Source organism: Cebidichthys violaceus, unplaced genomic scaffold, assembly GCF_023349555.1.
Source record: "Cebidichthys violaceus isolate CVI_PGR_0920_01 unplaced genomic scaffold, fCebVio1.0.p SCAF_8, whole genome shotgun sequence".
Taxonomy (NCBI): domain Eukaryota; kingdom Metazoa; phylum Chordata; class Actinopteri; order Perciformes; family Stichaeidae; genus Cebidichthys; species Cebidichthys violaceus.
Window position 1 is genome coordinate 2267207 of NW_027176964.1, and position 25436 is coordinate 2292642.

General features: G+C 41.3%; 1 protein-coding gene across 2 annotated transcripts; it reads right to left on the reverse strand.

The window, feature by feature from the left end:
- Positions 1-523: 523 nt before the first annotated feature.
- si:ch211-267e7.3 (ADAMTS-like protein 2) lies at positions 524-24602 on the reverse strand. 2 transcript variants are annotated; one of them, XM_068701953.1, is made up of 20 exons: positions 24486-24602; positions 19225-19314; positions 18881-18981; positions 13645-13720; positions 13047-13149; positions 12464-12609; positions 12223-12346; positions 9264-9344; positions 8238-8413; positions 7728-8124; positions 6904-6960; positions 6169-6490; positions 5706-5806; positions 4873-4999; positions 4492-4705; positions 3526-3681; positions 3256-3426; positions 2951-3127; positions 2551-2704; positions 524-2394 (listed from the first exon to the last, which is right to left on the reverse strand). In XM_068701953.1, exons 1-20 carry the CDS (start codon positions 24576-24578, stop codon positions 2246-2248), a joined length of 3015 nt encoding a protein of 1004 aa, XP_068558054.1. In that variant the 5' UTR covers positions 24579-24602; the 3' UTR covers positions 524-2245. The 2 variants fall into 2 exon arrangements, with proteins under 2 accessions (XP_068558054.1, XP_068558053.1); XM_068701952.1 differs by having other exon boundaries at positions 524-2397.
- Positions 24603-25436: the final 834 nt, after the last annotated feature.

The window sequence follows — 25436 nt, forward strand, 5'->3', positions numbered from 1 at the left end:
AATCTCATCGAGATGGCAAGATGAAATCCCCTGGAGGTCTTCTGACTGTCCGTCTGTGCGCCAGAGATCCAAAGTGGCTCGTTGGGACCAGTTCAGGTGAGGACCTGGTGTGTAGCCATGTGAGACATCCTCTGTGATCCCATCTCTTGTTACCATGCCAATGATAAATGTGCATGTCAAAGAGAGTATTGTAAACAACACAGCGGTGGGTTATGACACTCTCACGTACACAGGTCATGTTTCAGATGATAGCTTAATGCTCCTTCATTCAGAGTTTAGAACCTTATATCTCCTCTATTTGGTTCCCATTCAACCCCAGCTGGAATCACCATGGTTAAGCTGGCAACCATTGAAATTTAAGCTTTTCACTAACAGTGAGTTGCTTGGTTTTCAGGTCTTTACCTTGTTGTTGAAAAGTCTCCCTCCGTGTTCTTTAAATGATCAGCTGAAGCGTCCCTCGGTAGCTTGTTTGGTTGCCAGTGTTTGTCACCGAGACGAGCAGCAATCACAAGTCAGACGCAGATGCTTGTCAAAAACAGCGGATCTTTTATTCTTTAAGTGAGATACAGTAAGCAAGAAGAACAACAACAGCAGCTCTGTGACAACAGTAACAACAGGTAAACAACAGTTAAGTGTCTGCAGCGTATCTGACAGATGAGAGTTTGACCACACTTTGTGGGTTGTGTCGTGTTTGTACTTTCCTTCTGTTCCCAGGTCAGCATCTCCAGTGATGAACTTCCATTGAGTCCCTTGTTGAGCTGTCACATCTGAGAAGTCTACAGCAGCAGAACCAGGTGCTCAGACCTTACTGTACCTGTAGATGCTACTTTTCACAGCACTTGCATTGACTTTTTTTTTTTTTTGCAAAGGAAATTTGTATAATTTTTTGGTTTTGTTTTCCACATTGAAGTGTTTCCAGGTGTTGGGTAGTACATCTGAATATGTGATAAGTTGCATGAGGATTTGTGAGTCTCCTAAAGGAAGCTCTGTGAGGAGGTGTAGTTCCAAACACAATGAAGAAGCAGCAAGCTTTGTTGGTACTGTGTTGAAGTTGGAAGTAACTCTGTTACGTTGCATATTTGTAAGCAGCCTGGTTACATATCAGCATAGCACCAGTAATACAACAGGGCTGTATATGCATAGCAGGACTGGACCAGGTCTGAAGGGGCTCAGCTGCATTTTTGTCCCTGGTCCAGTCTGTTGCCACAGTAACAACAAAGCTACCACAGGCTTTCATGTGCTTCCTGATGAACTCGCTTTAGTGGAACATTAATGATTTTTTTGGAGTTATGTTTTTGGGTTGTCTGTCCGTCTGTCCCATTCTCGTGATATCTCAGGAACGCCTTCGAGGGAATTTCTTCAAATTTGGCACAACCGTCCACCTGGACTCACTGATTACAATGTGATGCCCAAATGTCACTGCCAACCTCACAAAACACATTTATGGCCACAACCCAAGGATTCTTATGTTAATTATGACATCTTCACACAAACCTGGGATAAACATAGCTTCATTTTGGATAGACATGGATGTAAACTGCAAAATGAAATACGACTGCGAGGCGGTAATTCCAGTTTTGTGGCTTTGGCAAGAGCAAAGTGAACGGCTTCAGGTCCCCGTTGTAAACATGTGTTTTTTAGTTGTCTCATGGCAAAGTCAACCAGTGAAAATATTCTAAATGTAGCATACACTTAAACTGACATGGATTTTTCTAGGTGGCTAAAATACATCATTTGCTGCTGCCCCTGTCCACAGAAGTACATTGCTTTGCTTTGTGCTGGTACTACAGTCAACACACTGACCATGGAAGAGCACCTGATACGAACCCACTTGAAAATATCCGTACTGTGCCTTTAAGAAGTGAGGGAATGTATAGATTACAGACGTTCCCTTTAGGTGGCATCACTTTGAAAATGGATTTGGAGTTACATGCAGTGATGGACACCAATCCTTGCGATTGGTTATCTTTTGGTAGTGATACTACAACGTACAAAAACAGATTTACTTTCAGAAGCAGATCTCTGTGCGAGGGAACAAGATTAAAGGGTTAACATTGACAGGTAGAAGGTAAAGCCAGTGACCACAGGTTGACCTTTGACATCAGTGATAGGAGGAAGAGTTACAAGGTTAAAATGAATGTAGTAAGGCCTTACATTGCTAGCAGCAGGCTTTTGTGTAGCACCAATACAAATGTAATGTGACCTTTGGTACCAGTGGTTGAGGTGAGAGGTTACAGTAATGACTTCAGGGTCTGGGTGCCTTACAGGACTGGCAGCAGGCCTTTCTGTAGTACCAGTGGGAACACAGTTTCACCTTTAGGACCAGGGCACAGTTGGCTGTTGCTTTGTCTTGGCACGAGTCTTCTACTACTACTACTGACGCTGCTGGGGCTGCTGCTGGATAAACACACAAAAAAAGCACAAAAAAGTATGAAGCATGTTGAAAACAGAAAAACAGTTCTCACACTGATGATTTATCTGTCCTCCGCTGATGGAGCAGAAAGCTTGCTGAAACGTTGCATCAGCTACAGCAAACGTTTGTTTTTGTACCTGGTGCTTCCGTCGGACAGCTCTGGATTTCACAGCTCTGTCGGGCTTCTGGCCTGAGGGCGGAGTTGCAGCTGTGGCCCCTGGTTACCAGCTCCTCCCCCTGGTAACACTTCACTTCACGAACCTGGACGCCACTCCCACAGGTCTTACTGCACTGAGGGGGCATGAGGGGACATTTTTCTTTACATATTATTGATGATCAGACCTACAGACACTCAGTCCAAGTACAGCTGGACCTTCAAAACAAGATTTCATTTATTGACTTCGCACACAGACAGAATATTTATGAAGGTGCAGGAATGTATACAATTAGCCACCCCTGATTTGAGATCCTTGTGGCTATGTACTGTACATCAGTAAGTAGGCATACAGACAGACGGACAGACGGACTGAAAGTTACCTGAGACCAGGATGTGGTGAACCATTTGGAGCAGGGTCTCTGAAAGCAGGAGGAGCTGGTCTCTGGTTTGTTGGTGTGGTCACAACTGCTGTCTGGAAACTCTTTGAACACACCACCTTCCAGCCCAACACACACCACCTGACGGTGACGCACACCGCGCCCGCATGTAGCATTACACTGGAACACACAAACAAACAAGAAAAGTCAATTTAGATTTTGCTGGTCTCGAAGAAGTACAAATTCCCCCACCAGCCAAAAATATGCTCTTACAAAGAGCTCCGAGGACTGCTTCTTGAAATGTTTACCTGCTGCCATTCCTGTTCCACCCAGTGGGGGGCGCAATCTCTGTCCCCACAGGGATAGATGGCCAGCGGGCGCAGCGACTGGTCACATTGTTCCTCTGACATCACTACCCCTCCTGATGATCGACAGGTCACTGCACGGACCATCCTTCCCTCTCCACACACACCGGAGCACTGGCACACGCACAGACATGTTTAATTGGAAATGCAAACCTTTCATGAACGTGCGTGTCTGTACACCATGCTGAAGCTGAGTGAGCGTCGTTAACTCACAGGTCCCCAGTCAGAAACTGTCCATCTTCTGTCACAGGGCGGGCCTTCACATTCCTGACTTTCTATTGGCTGAGAAGACTTGTTACACAGTCTCATTTCCATGGAACAACGGACCTCCCGAATGCGGACACCCCGAGAGCCACAACGGGCCGAGCACTAACATACACAGTGACACACACACACACACACACACACACACACACACACACACACACACACACACACACACACACACACACACGTGCAAAGATCAATAATGCAAAAAACAGTATTGTTTGAAAACTGTACAATTTCAATTCAAGATTTTTAGTACACATTACAGGCTGCCGTGTGGAGCAAGAGTTGCTCAGTGACATTCGCTGGCTTCTGCTTAGAGGACGTTATCATTATTTTTTATATCAATTTCATGACGTCGATAAGTCTCAATCGGTCGAGTCAGCATTGGCACAAGGCTAAGGGCTGATTCAAAACAGTAGATGGCGTGTTGAATCGTTTTCATGCCACGACATTTGTATACATTTGGTGAGGAATATCGGTGCATTTTATCATCAAAAATCAGGTGTGAGAGAAGTGAAGCTCAGAGTGAGTCGCCATCTTGGCAGTGACGAGGCAGCGTGACTCTAAAAATGGTCTATGGTGAGTGACTCGCTTTCGGAGTCAGCATCAATTGGCCATTTGAGGAACTGCAGTTTTGTCACTGGCTTCATCTCTCAGCACCGGAGGTTGCCGCTTGGAAAAGACCAGGATTAAACGTCCTAGTTGGGCCAAGAGCCCTCAGATCCTCAAGGAGCAGCAGGAGAGTCTCTGGAGACATTTGGGCTGCACTCAAAAATGAGTGAATGGATGGGTGCCAGGGATATTATTGTTGTGACTTCAAAATGGTACCATGAAAACACTAGCCATCACTAGTGACAGTAACATTGCACACCGACACCAGAAACATTGCAACGTGGCTTGGTGTGTTACCTCGGACCACTCAGACACCTCCCACTGGGGTCCGCAGCTCTGGCCAAGGCAGACCTTTCTATTGGCTGGTTTGTGAAGATCATGTGACAGACAAAGTGAATCGTAGACAGATGAGTCGAGGCCGGGCGACAGCATCTTCCAGCAGCGCACAGTACGATACTGAACACCCTCAGCACAGGTTCGAGAGCACTCACTCCAACCACTGGTCTCCCATCTGAGGAGGAAGCAAGATGGTCGGACATTTCATTCAATTTTCAGGTACAGTTGGTGTTAAAAACCATTTCAGTCACATTAAAAGATGTCAACTGTGCAAAAGTCTGAAGACTTCCGCTTCAGGGTTTTAGCTCAGCAGACCAGTCAGTGAGTGAGGAAGGCCAGTACCTTGGAGGACACTCCTTCCCGGCGCAGAACTCATGCGTGGGCTCAGGTCTGGTCAGAGAGTCACAGTAACTGTCATCGACTTCAGTGCCGTCGTATCGGACACAAAGGGCGTAGCTAGTGGTGATACCTGGCAACACACACACACACACACACACACACACACACACAATGTTAACAGAGAGCACACAGCGATAGATCAACAATGTACAGTTGTTTGATTTTTATATTAGGCATAATAAAGAAACAAATGTCTGCAGTGCTACACACAAATGATCGTGATGTTCAATTCCTTTTACCACTTAAACTTAAAAGTAAGTTTTACATAAAAGACATTCCATTAAACAATGATGCTATAATAATTGAACGAACAAAAATGCATCATATTTTATTTGTTGTATCTGTAAAATCTGGATCTGCAACATAACAACTTTCTGTTCAAGGTGAAGCGTTCAACTCTAAAATAATGCTGGATAGTTCAATCAATAATAATGCATCATATTTTACTGATCATCTGGATTACCAAGTGTAATGATTCAATGTCAATGTTGATACATTATACAGGAACATAAAAGCAACCTAGTAATCAGTTTCACCAATGAGAGTTAAATGACGCTGGTTACCTGCACACTGATTTAGAGCAGTGTTTAAACTGTGGTCTGGTACTCTGAGGAGTCCTGATATGCAATATCACCCTCACAGTACCAGCCACACTCATATTTTCTATAGCCAACAACTTGCATCAATGCTGTATCATCAAAGAATCATCATGAAAAAAAAGAAAAGATAACTAATTATCATATTGGTGTCGTTGTCGTGTGCGTGTTTGTGTTTACCGGTTGTACACGTCGAGCTGCAGGGAGCATAAGCAGAAACCTTCCAGCGATACATGTCTGCCAGACTAATGTCTGGGTCCAGACCCACGTCAAAGTCATTACTGGAGAGACACAGAAACAGACACAGGTCGGCACATTCTTTTAAATCCTGATTGTTTTCCGGTTAATTTTTATAAAAACCCAGTAAGGTAATCATTATGATGCTGTCAGGAGAAAAGGAAAGTTAATACAGTAATGTTAAAAATGAGGGGAAACAACGCAGCCTCATTTATATGTCATTACATTCATATAAAGTCTCGCTAATTATAAGCTGTAAGCAAAGAGAGAATGAATGATGATCATTATGAAAGTGTAAAACAACAAGCTGTAGATCATTATGTGGCATCAGTGTGTACTGAATGCCATCTTATAGCATGATATTGCCCTTCATGAATGTCTGTATTCCACAGCTGTTGCCTCATACCTCTCTGTGTTGGCTGCCTGGACTGCAGGCACCTGTTGCAGCTGTACCAAGATGGCAGTGTGTGTGTCTGAGTGTGTGCCAGTCTCTGTGTCTGTGTGTGTAACAGAGTGTGTGTCAGTAACTGTGAGCTTTTCCAACTGTGGGTCTGTGTGTGTTTCTGTGTCTGTGTCAGACAACGTTTGCACGTGTGTTTCTGCTGGTGAATGTGGATCAGGGAGTGTGCTTTCCACAGAGTGTGTGTTTGTGAGGGAGTGTGTGTGGTTGTAATGCAGGTCCTCCAGTAGCAGATAGGGGGCATCTTCTGGCAGGGCACTCTGACTACCTGTGAATGGATAGAAACAAATGAATGTAAGGATTGTAAAACATCCTGATATTTTGGACATTAACAGTTATGTACTGGTGATATTATTGCAATATGATTTTTTCTCTGTTTGAATGGGATTTGTATGGCCTCTTGTCTTTACACAGGGGCCAGAAGTCAAGAAACAGATACTAAACAGCATAGAGATAGTCGGGCTTCAATCCCTTTGTGTGGAGGATTAGCCATATAGAGGCCTATCTCACACCAGCTATTTATTCTTTTAATGTCTACAAATACTATTGGAAATAAATATCATTGTCATGACATTTCCCTGTGTATCATAGCATAATATTTGATGTTTTGATGTTTTATTTTCCTAAAGATATTCAAACACTCAACACAAAGAGGTGTGAGGCTTCATTTGTCTCTCCTACCAAGGAGAGTGTTGTCATCAGCAGTGGATGGCTCGTCAATGGAGTTAGAGGAACTTCCTTAATGAACAGAAAAACAAATTAAACAAATAGCTAGATACACACATCACTGACAGACCAACAGACACATGAGCCCACAACACAGCCTGGACCAAAAGAGATCTGTTTCTGAAAGCATGAGAGGGGGCAAATTTTATACAACTCTCTAAATCCAACAAATGGCGAGTTACACCAGCTTTCCTGTCATTGGGCAGGTTTGCATTAGAGCTGGACCAATGAATTATCCAGGATGATATACTGGTCATAATAGCGTATCATATCGTGGACTAATGTCTGCCTGAGCAGAGAATGAAGTCCGTCTCCCTCTGTGTGGTTATCCGAGCTTCCCTGAGCTCTGGGCCGGCCACTCGTGCATTTCCTTGCATGTGAGTCTTTCTGTTGAGCCCCACACATACATTGGTATAAAACTAGGTGCAACAAAACTGTGGTAGTAGCCCAGTAGTCAAGACATCTCGCTCTGGAAGTGTTGGACATATGGACGGACTTCGGTTCTGCTTCCAACAAACAAAGAAGCCTGTTTCATATGATCATCAATCATTTGAATGTATGAAACAAGAACAATCTCCTCATTGATTTTGAAAGCTATGACCATTTTAAATCCATGATTGACTATATGTCAATCAATCATGGAGTAAAAATAGTCATAGCTTTCAAAGCTGATTATTAATAGAAGAACCACCACTAAAAACTTCTCTGCACAAATGTGTTATCATTTTCAAAACAGTCTAAAGCTCAATTAGTAGAAGACAGATCAGTCTGTGACTCACGGTAGCCAGCCGGTACTGGAGGTCCTCGCTCGACATCGTTATGGCTGAACACATGACTGGGGACGTCCGCCGGCCTGTAGACCAACATGGCTGCCGGCGGCGGGGGGCTGGGTGTCCTGATGGCCCAAATGACTTCCTCCTCCTCCTCTTCTTCCTGCAGCTGGACATCTGATTGGTCATCAGCTCCCAGCTGGCTGTTGTAGTGATGGACAGATGTCACACTCCCATTGGTCGCTCTAAGTTGATCCTCTCCGACATCCTCATTTACCTCGTTATAGGTGAGGTTAAGATGGGAGGGGCCTGCTGTGATGTCTTCAGCAGCAGTGATGTCATGAGATGTGCGGGGGATGGTGTATTCGTAGGTGATGTGGGGGAGCTTCCCATTCAGGTTGTAGTACTTCATGTCCAAAGAGAAAATCACAGGTTAACTACTTCATACTGGAACTAAACACATTCTTTTACTGTAGCAAAATGAGACACACATATACTTGTCCCGTGTGTGTTTACTACCATAGCATTCAGGCCCTGAAGAGTTGGTCCCTGGGCAATGATATACTCCAGCCCATCAGAGAATACGTTGCTCGGACGTCGGTATTTAATCACTGTTCCTGCCACATGGAAGTTTTGAGGATTGTCAAACACAGTGTTTCCGTTGAAGAAGAAGTGACCAGCTTCATCTGACAGGGCTAGATAGGAGAGGAGACATCAGGGGGAGGGACTAAGACAGCAATATTCACAACTGGGTCAAAACCCCCAAAATAACCTGAAAGAGATTAGTCAAATTCAAGATAGTGGTACTTACTATATAGTTACTGGTTGTTGTTTAGTTAGACAAAAAAGATCCAAATGATCTCTATGCAGTCAGTACAAATATAAGTCTGTATATATACATATACATATATATATATATATATATATATACATATATATATATACATATACATATATATATATATATACATATATATATATACATATATATATATATATATATATACATATATACACACACATATATATATATATACATATATATATATATATATACATATATATATACATATATACACACACATATATATATATACACATATATATATATATATATATATGTATATATACATATATATATATATATATATGTATATATACATATATATATATATATATATATATATACATATATATATATATATATATACATATATATATATATATATATATATATATACATATATATATATATATATATATATATATACATATATATATATATATATACATATATACATATATATATATATATATATATATATATATATATATACATATATATACATATATATATATATATATACATATATATATATATATATATATATATATATATATATATATATATATATGTATATATATATAAATAGGCTAAACATGGTCTGGACTTATATATATATATATAATAAAAACACTTTTGTGCTTTACATCTGTCGATTTCATACTCAGTTTATTGACCTAAAAGAAGCTGTAGGTTCTCACCCAGGATGTTCTCAGTCTTATGTCTTTCTATGATCTGAATGTCTGAAGCTCCAGCTGGGATGTTGGTGATTAACACATAGCCTGATGACAAAAACACCTACTTTACACATAGGCACAGGCATCGTCAGTTGTGAAGGAATCGTCAAGGAACAGTGTAATACACTTGTGTACTAAAGTAAACAGAAGACAGACACCAACATGGCTTGAATGTCTCAAACACGTGTTTCTGGTGGGACACAACCAGGAGGCTTAGATCAACAGTATGCATGAACTCAATTCCAGCTCCTGCAGGGTCGGCTCACCTAAATCACAAAAAACGTATTTTCCAACATTTCGACTTAATCGTGGAATCTCACAAGCTTTTATACTGTGTGTTCAGATGTTTTTGTAATTTCTTTAATGAAAAATGTTTTATTATTATGTTATAATATAATAATTATAATTGAATACAATTGTGAATATATAATCCAACAACTTTTTTTCCATGACGAAGACGTTTACCCAGGAGTCCGGAGCCAAACATGCACCAGACCTGGGCTCACATATATGTGGCCCACTGTAGGCTTTGTATATTTTAAGTCTAAGTAGTTGTATTGCCTAAACCTAACAAAGTATTTCTGTTGTCTAACCTAACCAATCGGCAACTATAAACTGAAATGATAATAATTTAGAAATAAAACAGAAAGATTCACTAAGTATGAAAACAGGCTTCTCACAGGATTTAAAACCCGATCTCTTCAGTGTGCTGGAGAGCCTCTTCAGAAAGATAAACTGGAAAAGACAACCGAGACCGACATGGCAATTTTGGGGCGGTCTTTGTATTTTTCTAATTTATTGGTCTGTCTCTGAAGTAGCTGTGAGAGCAGCAGGGCAGCTGCTCCACAGGCAGCAGAGAGATACAGCAGGAACAAACACACTTTCATATCTTAGTCTGTGAATTAAAGATTTATTTTGACCAAACCAAAGTTGCTGATTGTTGAAATAATGGAAAGACTAACGGATTAATGGTTTTGGTGAGTTTTATTTAGTTTCTGTCCATGAATGAAGTGTGTTTTACGAGTTAAGGCAGTTAAGCCGGCCTTAGTTTGGTGAAAAAGAGAAACTTGATTATAGAAGGTGTACAATTGTATTTGTTCTGTTTAGGTGTAAGAATACTTCCTTCACTGATGTTTTGTGAATTTATTTTGTTTATTTATCAGAAGTAGCAAAATCGCCGATCCCAGCGCAATGCATCCTGGTACACATAGGCACAGCCGGCATGGCTCAGCAGTACGACAGCTTATTGCTCAATAAAACACGCACTGGAGAATTTACTTCTTCAGGGGACTACATTTACATCAGCACTGATTGGACATCCAGAATTTTAGACGCATATTCAACTCAGTGCAAATAAACAGTGATAGGGTTAGGTTTCTTCCTCGGGCCGTGCTACAGCCTTCCACCAAGTTTCATGGAAATCATACCAGTAGTTTTTTCGTAATCTTGCTGACAAACAAAGAAACCAACAAAAGAAACAGAATACATAACCTCTTTGGCAGAACAAAGGTAATAACTGTGACTAAATGTCCATAGAATTATGTTGATGCATAAGAGGTAACAAAAATGGAATTTACGGTATTGTTAGGAGAGAAGCCATGAAGCTACAGTACTGCTGGGAAGAATACCACCAACATGAAACGCTACACTGAAATGGAGGCAATAAGATTTAATAATGTAATAATAATAATGTTTAACTTTAGTACAAATGTCGGTGGTGTAATGTGATGTTTTACCAGCATCTCACAACAACTTGCTTGCATATGAGGGGCTGAACTTAAAAGCTGAACTGGATACATCAACATCTTGTTTAACGACATCTTGTTTAATTTGGAGTGTTAAACATGCTGTCTGTGATAAATCATGCACAGTATAATTGTTACATAAATTTGGATTGGCTCCAGGCCATATTCTGACTGTGTACTTCAAATAATTAGAAACACTTGTGAATAGAACACAGTCTGATATAACATGAAGGCCAAAAACAAAAGAGCAGACCCCCCAATCTGCAACAACATCTCATTTTGTGGATCATTTTCAGCTCCAGTTCTTTTTGCTTAAAATCAAATGGATAATAAATAATTTAAACCAGTTTTTCTGAAGTCTAAAATACTTATTCTTGGTCTTGGCTAAAACTAGACTGAATTGTGAATTGATTGTCTTTGATTAAGGAAAGACTGAGACCAGTACCGTAACGGAATCACGTGAGGCCCCCCCCCGCAGAATAACCTGAGAGAGCCCCCCCCCCCCCATATAGGCAAGATATCAAAACTCAAGCTTTTCTTTTGAGGGAAAGTCAATCAGTGCTAACGTTACTGAGTGAATCAGTGCTAATGTTAGCTACTTATTTGCCGGTCTGTGACCTTCTGACCTATGTCGTGACGTCACTAACCTAACTAACAAAGAAAGCACAATTAAATATATTTTTCTTTATTTTTATATCAACTCTGGAAACACAGACAAGACAATAAGACCATAGTGTGCATCAAAAAACTTTTTTTTTTGAGGGGGTGGGGGCCACGTGAGGCCCCCCCCACGGTGCGGGGGCTGCGGGGGTAATCTCTATGGGTCTGACTGAGACTAGATCTAAAAATCGCTGACAAAATGAAATCTATTTCAACTAACTGATGCTTTAAGATCCTCTCAGTTATCAAGTACAATTCTGTGTGAAGCTATAACATTGTCATCCCGCCAGTATGTCAAGATATGCTGTAATTAATAATTACAGTAAAACTTGATGAGAGGGTTTCTGAAGGCCCAGTTAAAACAGCAGCTGACTTTCAGTGAAACGGGAATTAGAATGTGGATCCAGAGAATCTAGTGTTGTTGTGCCACTGTAACCAAATTCAACACCAGACATTAATGATAATGCTTCATAATGAATACTTCTATACACATCTCTCTACTGGTGTGTGTGTGTTACCTAACTGTGTGAGTGCCTTCCTGTATGATCCAGAGATGCGCTGGCAAGACGTCCCGTTGCCTCCACACACTCCACATCTGTCTACCGTCTTACTGCCGTACAGCTCCCCATCACAACCTACAGGCTGGAGATGTGTAGAGGATCACTCTTACAGACAGTGTTTCTCATCAACAAGAAACATTCGCTGAATGAGAGTAAAATCATGAATGATTTATTACATAACAATAACATGTCGGGTTACCTGACATATTCCCTCTATACAGACTCCATGGTATTTGGCATCGTGGCAGAATGTACCATCGTGGGCGGGAACTAGCAGCTGTCTCTCACCACTGATGGTTGTGCACTGCAGGTCACATGGCTTATTGGAGATGCTGATGTAATCAGCTACACAGGGAATTACATATTTCAAAAGATATTTACTTTAGTCACATCAAAATGAAGGATTTCTGTGCAATGAAGTCTACAGAACTAATTGAGTTACATGTGGTTATCATTTGGGATTGGCCAAATGTAATGTTGCCTTGTGCAGCTTTAACTCATCGACCACCTTCAGTTAAAGTCAGTCTTTCACATTTGCTGGACTTAGTAAGACTGAAATATTCTACGTAGGCAGTCAAACTCAACGATTATCAGAAGATTGACAATTTTTTAACAATTGACTTTCATTTATTCAAGACGGTGTGGATCTTAAAGTCCAGCAGAGATAGCTAGAAGAGTATGGAGGGAGGCCATACCAAGGCATTGTGGTTTCCATCGACTGTGTTCAAGACTGATACCTGACAAACTGGAGGAAAGACTAAGACCATAGATTGATATCATACCAGGGTAAAGAGGTATCCACTGGTAGTATCTTCTTCCAAAGGCTTTAGAATTGAATTGGGAACACTGGTGCTGTTTGAAGCTCACCGTAGGGCTGGGACAGGGCTGAAAAAACACACAAACACATACAGAAAAGATACCTGCAGCTTAAAGAGTGACTTTGTTCTTTTTCAACCTGGACCCTATTTTCCCATGTCTTTGTGTTTAACTGACTAAAAGATACAACGATAGTTGTAATTGGTCCAGTATTGAGCGAGAGCTCTGTAGGCTACAGGTTAATCGAGGAAAGCTGGCTCCATCATTTACTTCCACTAAAAGTGTGTTTTGATCACTGAGAGGCTCAGATTATTATAATTGTCTGACAACATTATGGAGAGAGTCTTGCTCAAGGAAAAGTCTTGTTCTGAAATCTCGCAAGGTGACACTTGCTGGAGGACAGCAGTGGAAACTTGAGTGTAGCTGAGTGTTGAAAAATACAGAAGTCACACTTTAAAGACATAGTTTTTCCTACTAATTTCTTCCATTTACCTCCGTATTCTATGGTTAAGAACTCAATGGAATACTCATTTTTATAGTATCGATATCAATGTAACATCATACCTGGTTTGGACAGAGCTGGTACTGTTTAGGAGAGCCAACACAATATGAACTGTTTACGTTCTGAGTTGTGGACAGCCTGAGACAGAGAGAGAATAACACAAGATGTTTAATATACTGTATTACATAGACAACACACAAGATATATAAAATAAGGCAGTACACATATATATATATATATATATATATATATATATATATATATATATATATATATATACTATCGTCCCAGCATCACATCGGAGAGAGGGTATTGGCCTTTGTCTCCTTGGTTTGGTCTAGCGAGAGTAAGCAGACAGCGTCAGATACTACTTCATATTTTCTACTTTTTGGTCAAGAACTGAATAAAAATAATTCCCCAGTTGTGTCTTTGCTAGACGGATGAGTCTAGTAAGGTAAGGTTGACAGAAGGCTTTCCAGCTCAAATGAATCACAGAAACTATTTCACAGACCCCATTTTGTTTACACGCTTTGTGGGTGTGACTTTATGCTGTCATCACCATTCATATCCATACAACCAATGTGTTTATGATTAAATAATTGTTAACAAGAGCACAATCTTCTTCAAACCTCTTAATTTTGCAATCAAAGTGCACCAGATTGATGCATTTGACTTAAACTTTTACTTTACAATGTACAGAAGCGTCTCCTGGGAAGCATGGCCCCGGATCACCCGAGTGGGTCCACCCACCACAGTCTCAATCCTGTGGGAAACACTGTATCACGTCACCCAAAGCTGGATGCCCCCCACTTCAAAACTCATTCCTGCACCGCAGCTGTGGCCTGCCAGTTGAGGCCTAGTGGGTGTTTGGAAATGTAGGGTGAAGAAAAGTCACCAACCACAAACGTTTCCTGTTTTATTTTGAAGTCCTGTGTGTCCTGTCCTGTGTTTGTTTGACTTCTTGTCTTTTTTCTGTGTATCACCTATGTTGTATTAGTTTCGTCAACCTTGTTGTGTTCCCTTTGTTTCTTCCACCAATCAGCTTTCAGGCTGCCCTCATGTCAGCCCACCTGTGTCTTGTTGTCTGATTAGTTTCTTGTGTATTTACAGTTCTGTCTTTTGTCTGCTCTTTGTCGGTTTGTCTTCTTTTGCTTCGTTGCTCCATGGAGCTTCAGTTACCTGAAGCTGAACCTCGACACGACTAAGCTGCTCTTCTTTCCAGGGAAGGCATCTCCATCACCACTGAGAAGTCTGTGGTGTCCCCTCGGACTGCAAGGAACCTGGATATGATAGTGGATGACCAGCTGTCCTTCTCTGCCAACATCTCTCCAACAACTCAGACAGTAGATTTATTCTCCACGACATCAGAAGGATCAGTCAGTTCCTGACCCAGGAGGCGGTGCAGGTACTGTGTCAGCTTCTTGTCATGGCTGGTGGGCCTGCACGTGCCATCCGACCTCTGCGGCTCATTTAGAATGCACCAGCCTTGGCTGGTCTTCAACATACCCAAGCTCTCCTACATTACCCTTCTCCACTGCACCGTGCACTGGCTTCCTGTTGCTGTTTGAATCCTTCTAAATACTTACCTACCTTCCAGATATGGTCAGCCCGTACATCCCGGTCGGTCCGCTACGCTGTGCTACTGCCAACCAGCTTGCTCCTCCCTCACTACGAGTGGGCGTTTCTTTCTCTGTGTCTTATTAGTTCTAAATGTATCAGTTGAAGCAGTTCAGCATAAGAAGTTGATGCACTTGCATGATTCTCGGCTGAACGCACTTATTGTAAGTAAGTCAAACCTCCGCTCTATAAATGTAACATAACTAACTCTGGAGTACCTTTATGAACAAATGAATGATGAAAGGTAACATGATAATGTAGTTGAGGTACCATGGGCCTGCAAAATGGTAAAACTTTATACAGTTTAAAAGTCAGATTGCAGAGTACAGATGTCATGGCTGTGTTTAGTGTTCTATTGTGGTGGTGTGACTACTTGCGGTTCGTACATTCAAGTCTTCAGAGAAAACATGACATTTGATCAACAATAGCTGGCTCTGAGGAACAATAACGACTCAAATGTGTTTTTTGACAGTAAAATAGAAAGAACCTCTTAATTTACTTTAAACCAGCTCATGGCAACACATCTTAAGGTTCTCAGAACTTCACAAGTTTACAAAATGTCGCAACAAGTAACATGTGTTTGCAACAGATGTACCAAGACAAATCTGTCTAAGAACGCTGTAGTTTATGGTTAACATTATGCCAATTCTGTGTGTGTGTGTGTGTGTGTGTGCGGAGAAGGACCTACAGGAGTTAATGCCTCTGTCTTTCATTACCATGTTAACTGCACCCCCCCCCCCCCCCCCCCCCCCACACACACACACACACACACACACATCCTCCATCTATCTGTCTGTGTCTCTCTTTCAACAGCCCATCCTCCTACACTGTTAAGACGGTTAAGTAGAAGAGACTCCAGGAAGAGGTGAGCGAGAGGTCACTGTGTGAGAGTGTCACATCTAATTGGTAGAAGGTGATGAGTGTAGGGTAGGAGAGGAAGAGGAGGGGAACAAAACAGGAGAGGCAAAAAGAGGAAGAAGTGAATAGGTTAGGGTAGTAGAAGAAGAGAAGAGTGTGGAAAAAAAGAAGTGAAGAGGAGAGAAAAGGGTAAAAATAGAAAGAGGAGTAAAAGGGGTAGACATGAGAGGAGAAAATGGGAAGGAGAATAACAAAGACAGGAAAAGAAGGGGGAAGGAGGCCAACAGCGAGGGCAGAGTGGCGTTAATCTCGGTTGACAGACATTTCCGCAAGTCTGACAGGGGGAGGTCAAAGGTAACGAGATGGCTACAAACACACACATTCTATCACCGCTACCTAACTTCCCTTTGTGCATGGCCATGTCTCTACTCACTCTACCACCACGTGTTGTTTCCTTTATGTCTTTACATACACTGTGTGTACAAGACATGAATGACTCATCAAATACCCAAACCGTTGATTCTTTTTAACCTAAAATTGTATCTTTCATTCTTAAAATTTTGGGCTCTATTTCCCTGCCAAATGGCTCCAAACCCACTGGGGTGGGTGGAGCTAAGGGCCTGTTTATTGAGGAGAGACGGTAAAGTGCTATTTTAGGGCTCATTTTAACATAAAATTGCTATTCCATTTCCCCCATTATGACCGCCTCTTATAACACACATGGCTGTAGTTGGTAGAGATGTGTGAGAAGACTGAGCGGTGCTCATCTCCTTAAAAAAATCCACCTGCTCAACAACATGCAGCGCTCCATAAAGAGGAGGTTCCACCATGTTGCCCAGAATATGCAAGCAAGCAGGAAGGAAGCAGAAATACAAAACTGCCTCCACAGCACCGTGATTCAGAAACTATCTGACGGCCGTCTTGACACCAGGGAGATTATTGCCGTTAGGGGCCACAAGTGTGACACCTCTCTCCAGAGCTATCGGCAACCGAAACTCAGGGACCCGAGTGGGGTAACATCCTTGCCCCCCCCCCAAGCAACACCTCCACAAGCACAAGCCGTTATCAAAGTCATCCTACTGACACTGGACAGTTTTCAGGTGTTGCACAATAAATGGAAACATACCATTAATGTAAATAAAGAGCCAAATTATGAAATCAATTAAATGCTAGCTTGTGATGAAAAGGATATATGCTAGCAGCTAATGTAACTTAGTAACTTCTATAGCAGACAGCCAGCATAAGAGGGCCTATTTTGTTATTATTTATTAATAAAAAACTATTTTAAATGGAACTTTTATATGGCAATATTTGAGGACCATTTTACAATACCCGACTTCAGTCCATGATATGTTGTGGTTATTTTACAGCTAAGGGGCGTTGTTCGTCTCAACGTGAAGCAGTTGCACGTCTGGTTATAAGAATGAAATGGTCTGAGCATGGATACGTATTTGGAAGAGTTGGAGCAGATAGAGGAGTAAGACTTAAAAAACAAAACGAAGGAGACGTTCTTAAATTAAGGAGAGAGAAGTTGAATGAAGCTGGGGCCATTAAACGGACTACGTGGTCCGCTCACTGTTTTCAGACCTGATCACCCGACTGGACCAGAACGGTCAGGAGTAGGCTACGCTGCCATAGAGTGGTGCAGGGATGACGGATTGTTGTAGGCTAACCCTGAAATGTAGCATCATACTGGTTGCCAATGGGATTTTTCCATTGGATTTTGGATTATTACAGAAAATAAGCTCCGTAGCAAACACAAGTTCATGATTTGTACATGTCTTCAGCGAGATACTCATCACAAATGAACACCACTTTTATGACTATGGAACCGTGAATGCAATCGCCAGAGGTAAAAAGCTATCATTGATGGGAGCCAGAGGTGCAAAAAGGAGAACTCATTTGTAGGTTTTAGAAGTCATTCCTGCCCCGCTCTTATTCTGTCCTCCCGATGTGTGTTTGATGAGCACAGAGAGACAGATAACGAAACATTACAGTCTGAGAGGCTTTAATAAGGACTCAGGCAAAGAGGTAACGTTGACCTGTCTTTACTTGCATGTCATGAGACATCCTGTGTGTGTATATATTGATATTTTTCTTCTTTCCTTCAATAATTCATATTTTAACAGAGACAAAAAGAGCATAATTCACAGAGCAAACAGTTTTGGCCCCAACAGAAGAACAATGAAATGATTAAAACTACATTGTTTGGTGGAAAAAAATATGATTTGTTATCAATTAAAAATGTTGTAGCTGTGTGTTTATTTCATAAAACCTTGCCAGATATATGTAGCAACTGTTTGATAACAGCAGTAAGCCACGAGAGGTACAGTGATTTCTGCTCCACGTCGTGTCTCACAGCAAACCTTAGCTGTTGTAACATCGCTGTAAATCACAGCCTCAAGTGGAGCAGCTGTCCCGACAAGCCTTCATAGGATTCAGAACGGCCTTTTTTTCTTCATTTAAAGCAAAAGACCAAACTCCACAACGGTCACATCTGACAATGTTTGGTAGTGGCATTGCACACAAAAGCTGAACATACCCTTTTTAATAGGCTCAGTAAATAACAAAAGACAAAGGCAGATAGTAACAAAGGAAACATGTTGCCCCCCCCCCCCCAGTTTAATGCCTCCAACATGGGCCTGGTTTGAGCTGCCACGGGGGCTTAAATTCGTTGGTCACATTCACATGCACTTGTACCCCGACTTTAGGTTTCCCTTGCGGCCCTCATTGTACAAACCAAAACATTCAGAGAGAAGAGTAACACAGAACTCATTCTCCCTCTTTATATGCAACCGTATGGCTTTTTGAACACACACACACCTCTGTATCAGACAGTGTCTCTCCTGACTCCTCACTCCTCCTCCACAACTCCTGGAACAAGACGACCAACTGGACCACTCTCCCCACCACTGAAACACCTCCTGGGAGAAAACATACAACAGCCATTAAAAGCAACCTGCCGTGGCGTGTCGTTTCCACCAGGGAGAGCTATGACATATCAAAGTGTGGTTTGGGAGTTGGAGTTTGGCAGGAAACACTATCTGCACAGATGAAGAATCTCATATATATTACAATCAAACACAAATTACATTTACATTACATGTCAAAAGTGGGACAAGGAAAGGATTAAAGCGTGTGGCCGTGTATGAGTGTGATTACAGTACCTTGTTACTTGTCTGTCTGACATTCTGACCTCCAGAGCTGTGTGACTGTAGACGGATGTTACGCTGCTCCAACCTCCCTTCACTTCTGTCCTGGCAGACACACACCACACACACACACACACACACACACACACACACACACACACACACACACACATGAACATGGATCATTGTACTCTGTGACCCACGTGTATAAGGGGGATGTGCTGATATCTATCTGTCCATATTTGTGGATACAGATATCTCAGAAATGTGAAAATAAATCTGCATTTAGGTCAACTGACCCTTTAATTCACTGTCTAAAGTAACCGTAGATGGGACTTTCACTCAGGTGTTAGAGTCCCGTGTGGAACATAAAGTTAGCGTTAACTTAAATACTCTATGCAGGTTTGTTAGTCTTATGGAAACTACCTGATGCTCTATGAAAGGATTCATTAATTAGTCTTGCACTGATTAATATTTAACTTTTTTGGATGGCTACTATACTGAAAACCATAAGTTTGTCATCATGTCATCAGTCAAACATCTGTTTCTTGCCAAATGAGAACATCGTGGAGAGGTTCATCGCTATACATCAAATATACATCAAAGTAAATGTAGTGTGTGTGAAATTTAAGCTAATAAGATAGAAAAATCTGCCCGATGTCAAGCTGGAAGAGGAGATTTGGTTTGCAATGTATCAGAATGATGTGATATGCGTAAATTCTCAGTAAGGTGGTATATTTGAATCCCTCAACCTGACAAAACACACCACACACACACACACACACACACACACACACACACACACACACACACACACACACACACACACACACACACACACACACAAAAAGACCAAGGCTCCAAGTCCCACTACTGTGTTGTCTCAACAGGGTCCTAAACAAGTCCACACAGGCTCCTGACTGTCAGATTAGCCTCTGGCTAATTCAACACATAAACACACACACATCTCTATAGTGTGTGTGTGGGGGGATATTTGTATGATTTGAGAGCTAAAAATAGACTTTAAAAATTGCTTACTATAAAAATTAAAAGACACACTTCCATGTTGGGGGGGGAGGGGGGGTGCATTGCATTTTTATAGTTCAGTGACCATTACCTGTTTGTTGGATTGGAAACATCCTCAATACAAGAAGCAGTACCACCTCTGTGAGGAGCTGTGGGTTGAGGAAAGGAAGCTCCTCTAACAACCTGTAATGCACCATATTCCTTTGAAGGTAACTTCACTACAGCCTTCTCATGCTGACCTACACTGTGTCTTAACATCTATTATACAAATCAACATAGAAATGGCCATTTATAACATTGTTTATGAATCAACTGTCAACAATGTTGCGAAGCTCAATCCCCAAATTGATGAAAGTATGGAGTAAATAATAAGCAAATATTAGCAGTATTGCTGTTTATGGTCATATAGAAACAGTGTCATTTGTTGTCCTGACATGGTTCATTTTCAACTGTAAAATGTCCTGCACAGTATGTCATTATTCTGTCATAAACACATTTAAAGTCCCAGAGAAACGAAAGGTAGAGCGTCTTTAGCTTCTGTACTGTTATTGTACTTATTGTACTGTTCTGTACAATATGTGAGTGGTGTACAGTTACAAGAGGGATTTAAATCAAATCCTTCCTATTTGGTTGGACCGCTAAAAAGTGGGCAGGCTTAAAATGTAGTGTGATTATGGTGCTATCATGAGAACTGTGGCTCCACACACGCCTCCTTTATCCTGGTCTAAAGATTGCAGAATGACTTACGGATGGATGTCATGATATTATTGATTGTAATGTGTTGTAGCGCCATTTGTATCATATTTGATACGTGAGTTTCAGAGACCTCTATGTAATTAACATGAGCAATACTTTCCTGAAAAACCTGTTATATACAATCCTATATATGTCTGCTACCATCTGGTGGAGTTTCCATGCACTGCAGGCAGTAGCAGGCATTTAAATTCCATTTCCAAAATGGCAGCCGTCACGAAGTGACTTTTTCGTTTTCGGCAGGGAAATCGTTGCTAATTTTGAAACAGTTACGGTAAGAATAACATTTATAGTGTTACTAATATTTCAATATGACTATTTACTGTATTGAAGCAAACTATAATTACTTCATATTTCGTTCCTTATTTTATAGTAAAATCATGTTGAAAACATAGGTATCAAATATGATACAGCAGGTTTATAAGGTAATAATTCACCTGTAAATGTTTGTATTGTATTTCATTTTGCACTCTGGATTATGCCATATCACAATGCCAAATACACTGTTTTGGTCATTTAATTAAAGTAATTAAAGGTAGTAAGCTAAATTGAGTGAAAATGTATGTTTTTTATGCATAAAAAAGAAAATCCTTGGCTATCATAACCTTTTTTTATATTGTTAATTCATTAATTCATTCATTTAAAAAAAGAAATTCAGAGTAAACAATCAGATGCAAGCAATGCACAGGCAATCACTTCTCCCATGTCTACTGTGGGAAATGTAAAGTCCATCTTTGCCTGAAAAAGGACAGAAACTGTGCTTTTCCTGCCACGAGGCGAAACAAACAGGTTGTAAAAAGGTTGCTGTTTGGGAAAAAATAAGAGCCAAACCAACTGAAATGTTCCAAATGTTCCAAAAGCAATGAAAATCATTAGTTATTGTTTCTAAAATAAACATTGTTGTGATCAATAAATTGACAAATATGCCTGATGTATCAAATGTGATACAAAAAAATATCATATATGTAAATACAAAAAAAATATTAGTTTTATTTTTTTGGACTAAAGGTCCAATAAACACTTCAATATCAAAAAATCTGAATTTTCTGAATATTATATGATGTGTCAGGCTTTACAGGGTTTTAAAAGGTGCTACATTCCAAATTCTGAGCACATTCATGATAGAGGGATTGCTTCCACGCGGCTCTCAACATGGCCGACGGCTTGCGCTGGCAGCCAGAAGCTAATGGTGCTAACAGCACAAACAGTAAAAACAAAGGCAGCAATGGTAACTGTATGAGCGCCGTGCAGAGAGAGGAGGTCAGCTAGCCAGAGGTGCTCAACACAGAGACTCACGTGCACTAACGTGCACTCACGTGCACTAACGTGCGTGCACGGCCAGAGTGGTTTTACAAAGCACAGAGAAACTCAGATTACAATACAGAGGGACAGCTCCGGTAAACATCACTCAACTATAACTGATATAGAAAATCATAATTTAGCACCTTTACACTTATACTTTTTTATAATGGCTAATATATTGTTTTTAGGTTTCCATCTCAAATATTGGTGCATTAATTGGCTTGAAAATTGTAATTTCAAACTCAGAGACGGAAACAGCAAAATAAATTCAAGAGTTTAAATAGAAAGCACAACCTCACTGTTGCTATGGTGCATAATGTTTGAGTGTAACAATATGCAAAGACAATGTCTTTCATTAGTCTTTGCCAACAAAGGCTTTTAGATGTCATGCCAGTTGTTGAGAGCACTACCCAACTTTTTTTTCTTTTTTTTTTTTACTGTTGTCATCAATTTCATGTGTCGTCAACTTCATCCACACAGCTCAGCCTCTCATCCAGAAACCTCACTGCGCTCACTGTACAGTATGCGTTTTTTGAAATGGGCTGAATGATAAAAACAGCGCTAAACAGAAAAATATGTGTCATTTCCTCTCCGGGGCTCTATCGTTCAGTCCATTCACGTGCATAGAAAGCAAGCAGTGTTTATGGTTCAGAAGAAGAACTGTGAATGCTGCTCACAAAAAGAGTCTGCTAACAATTGTTTGCACAGCCTTTGGTAATGCATCTGTTTAGAGTTTCAACCACGAGACCCCGAGACACCCAGAGAGGCCGTCTGTCTGTCCCCGTGTCGTCTGTTCTGAGCTGAACAGTTCTAGTCACACTGTGTCAGCCTTTTGGTCAGACGGAAGATCAATCGGTGAGTCTGTCTGTCAGCTGGCTGAAGTTCACAGTGAAGAGAGCGGACAAATGCTCGTTCAGTCATGCGATGTGAAGTACAGAGGTGTTGTCTATCCTGCAATCTCCTCACAGTTCATTCATTCACACTTTACACTTGCCCACGAGTCACACAACAAAGATCGCTGCAGCTGAAAATATTCTCTCGAAGGGGGATCGGCTCTGATAAAAGCAAACAAAACTGTGTGTGAACCAAAACTATCATGTTGGTTGTGATTTCTGACAGAACTGCTCATCATTTGTTTTCTCACTGAGCTGATGTTGTTCATCCAATTACATCTTAATAAGCAGTATCCCAGTAACTCCATGTTAGATGTGCCATAGTTACCATTTTACCTGAATGTCCAATTTACTAGTGGGCCTCAGCGAGTACAGTGAGGATTGTCCTCTCTCCCTGACAATCAATCTGTTCCACACAGTATAGTGACAGGAGTACTGCAGACAACACTGTGTGGACAATATTAGAAGTAAGAAGACAACATACAAATCACAATTTTAAGATCCTAAATGAACCAAGACATATTTGCAGCAATCTGTCTGAATTATAAAACATGAATGCATTGCTTTTTTTACATCCGATGGATGAAGTGGTGAAGGTCAACAGAGCGGCTGTCTTTAGCTGCACATCCATAAATAAACAGGCAGGTTGAGTAGGGGGACAGACCCAACATCGAACCCCCCACGAGGTATTATGGTCTGGTTATTCAGACTGGGCTGTAACAGGTAATGTTCATTAGATCTGGAGGAAGAGTACACCAATCACCATTCATAATGTACACAGCTGATGTCATCTCACTGCGCGTGTGTGTGTGTGTGTGTGTGTGTGTGTGTCGTCTCATGTAAACACATCTCAGACCACTGTGGTTCTTTCCTTCATGCAACATGCATCCAAACAACCACTAGCTTTAACTCAAGAAAGCACCAGCTTCTCTGGAGGATTGTCTAAAGAATCTGTTACGTTCCCCGCATGTGTTACCAGTTCGCCTTCCTTCACACACACACACACACACACACACACAATCACACTTTATGTTCAATGGTTTCACGAAACCCTAACCACTCCAGGGACTGGACTTCAGCACATTGTCGGTGCTGTGTTAATATCTTAGCCGAATATAAAATGAGCCTGTGATGTTATTACGGTGAGAACTAGACGATAAGCAGGACAGAAGCAAAGTGACACACTTGTGAGTAACTTCTCTCCGCTGGAGCAAACTACCCAGATAAAATAACTTTGAAGCATTTTGCAAATGGACACAGCTTTGAGATGAGAACAAGCAGCTAATTCCTCGAGCTATTTACCTTAACGGGACGGTTGTTCGTTAGCGGGAGAACCGGGATGTGTAGTAGGAGAAAAGAGCAAACCGGGAGAGCTAAGCCTCCGTTACCGAACATGGTTCATTCATGTCCCGGACTCTAACCTCCTCACCCCTCCTCACCCTCTCTCTGCCTCCTTCCTCCACCCCTTCTGCTGGAGCTACGCCTTCTGGTCCTGCTCGCGCTTACACACACACGTACGCACGCGCACGCACGCTACACCCCCCACTATGGTTTCATGCTTAACATATTTGACTTGTCATACTTGACTTTTGACTTGTTCGTTTCATTTACACTTTTAGGGTTATTTTGAACATTCCAAGTTGCGTTACAGACAGTAGGACTAATATGGCGTGATATTGCCGGGAGGAAATTCCTCAACAAAAATTAATCGAAAAAGAGGTAATTTAAAAAAACACGCAGACTTCCAAACAGCTTCCACACTGCCTATTTTAGACATCGTTTGACCTGCACATCTCCAAATCAATAGCCTACTTACTGAGTACTTTCACCAGTGATGAATATCTGCATGTCCCACACTAGATCACTAAACCAGAGCTCTAGCGCCCTCTAGTGGTTACAATGACACAACATGAGCAGCCCACTGAACGAATGAATGAGTAAAGTCCCCGATCAGTGACTTTGGAAGGCTGATGTAAAAGAGAAGAGCGAGGCAGAGAGACTCGTGTAAACAAAAGATAGTTGACGAGCCTACTCTAACATCCCTTCTTAATGATTGGCTTATTTTAATTTAAAATAAATATTTGCCCTTCAGAATTTAGGCTAGGATACACAACCAGCACCCGTTTGCTCTGTGTGACACTGTTTTGTGGGTTTTCGTGGTTACATCTTTACCTACGTAATGGACGTGTTTCATCGTCTTTGATTCGGGCCCCCGGGCCAGGTTGGCATAGCGCCTCAATTTCCCAGACTGCA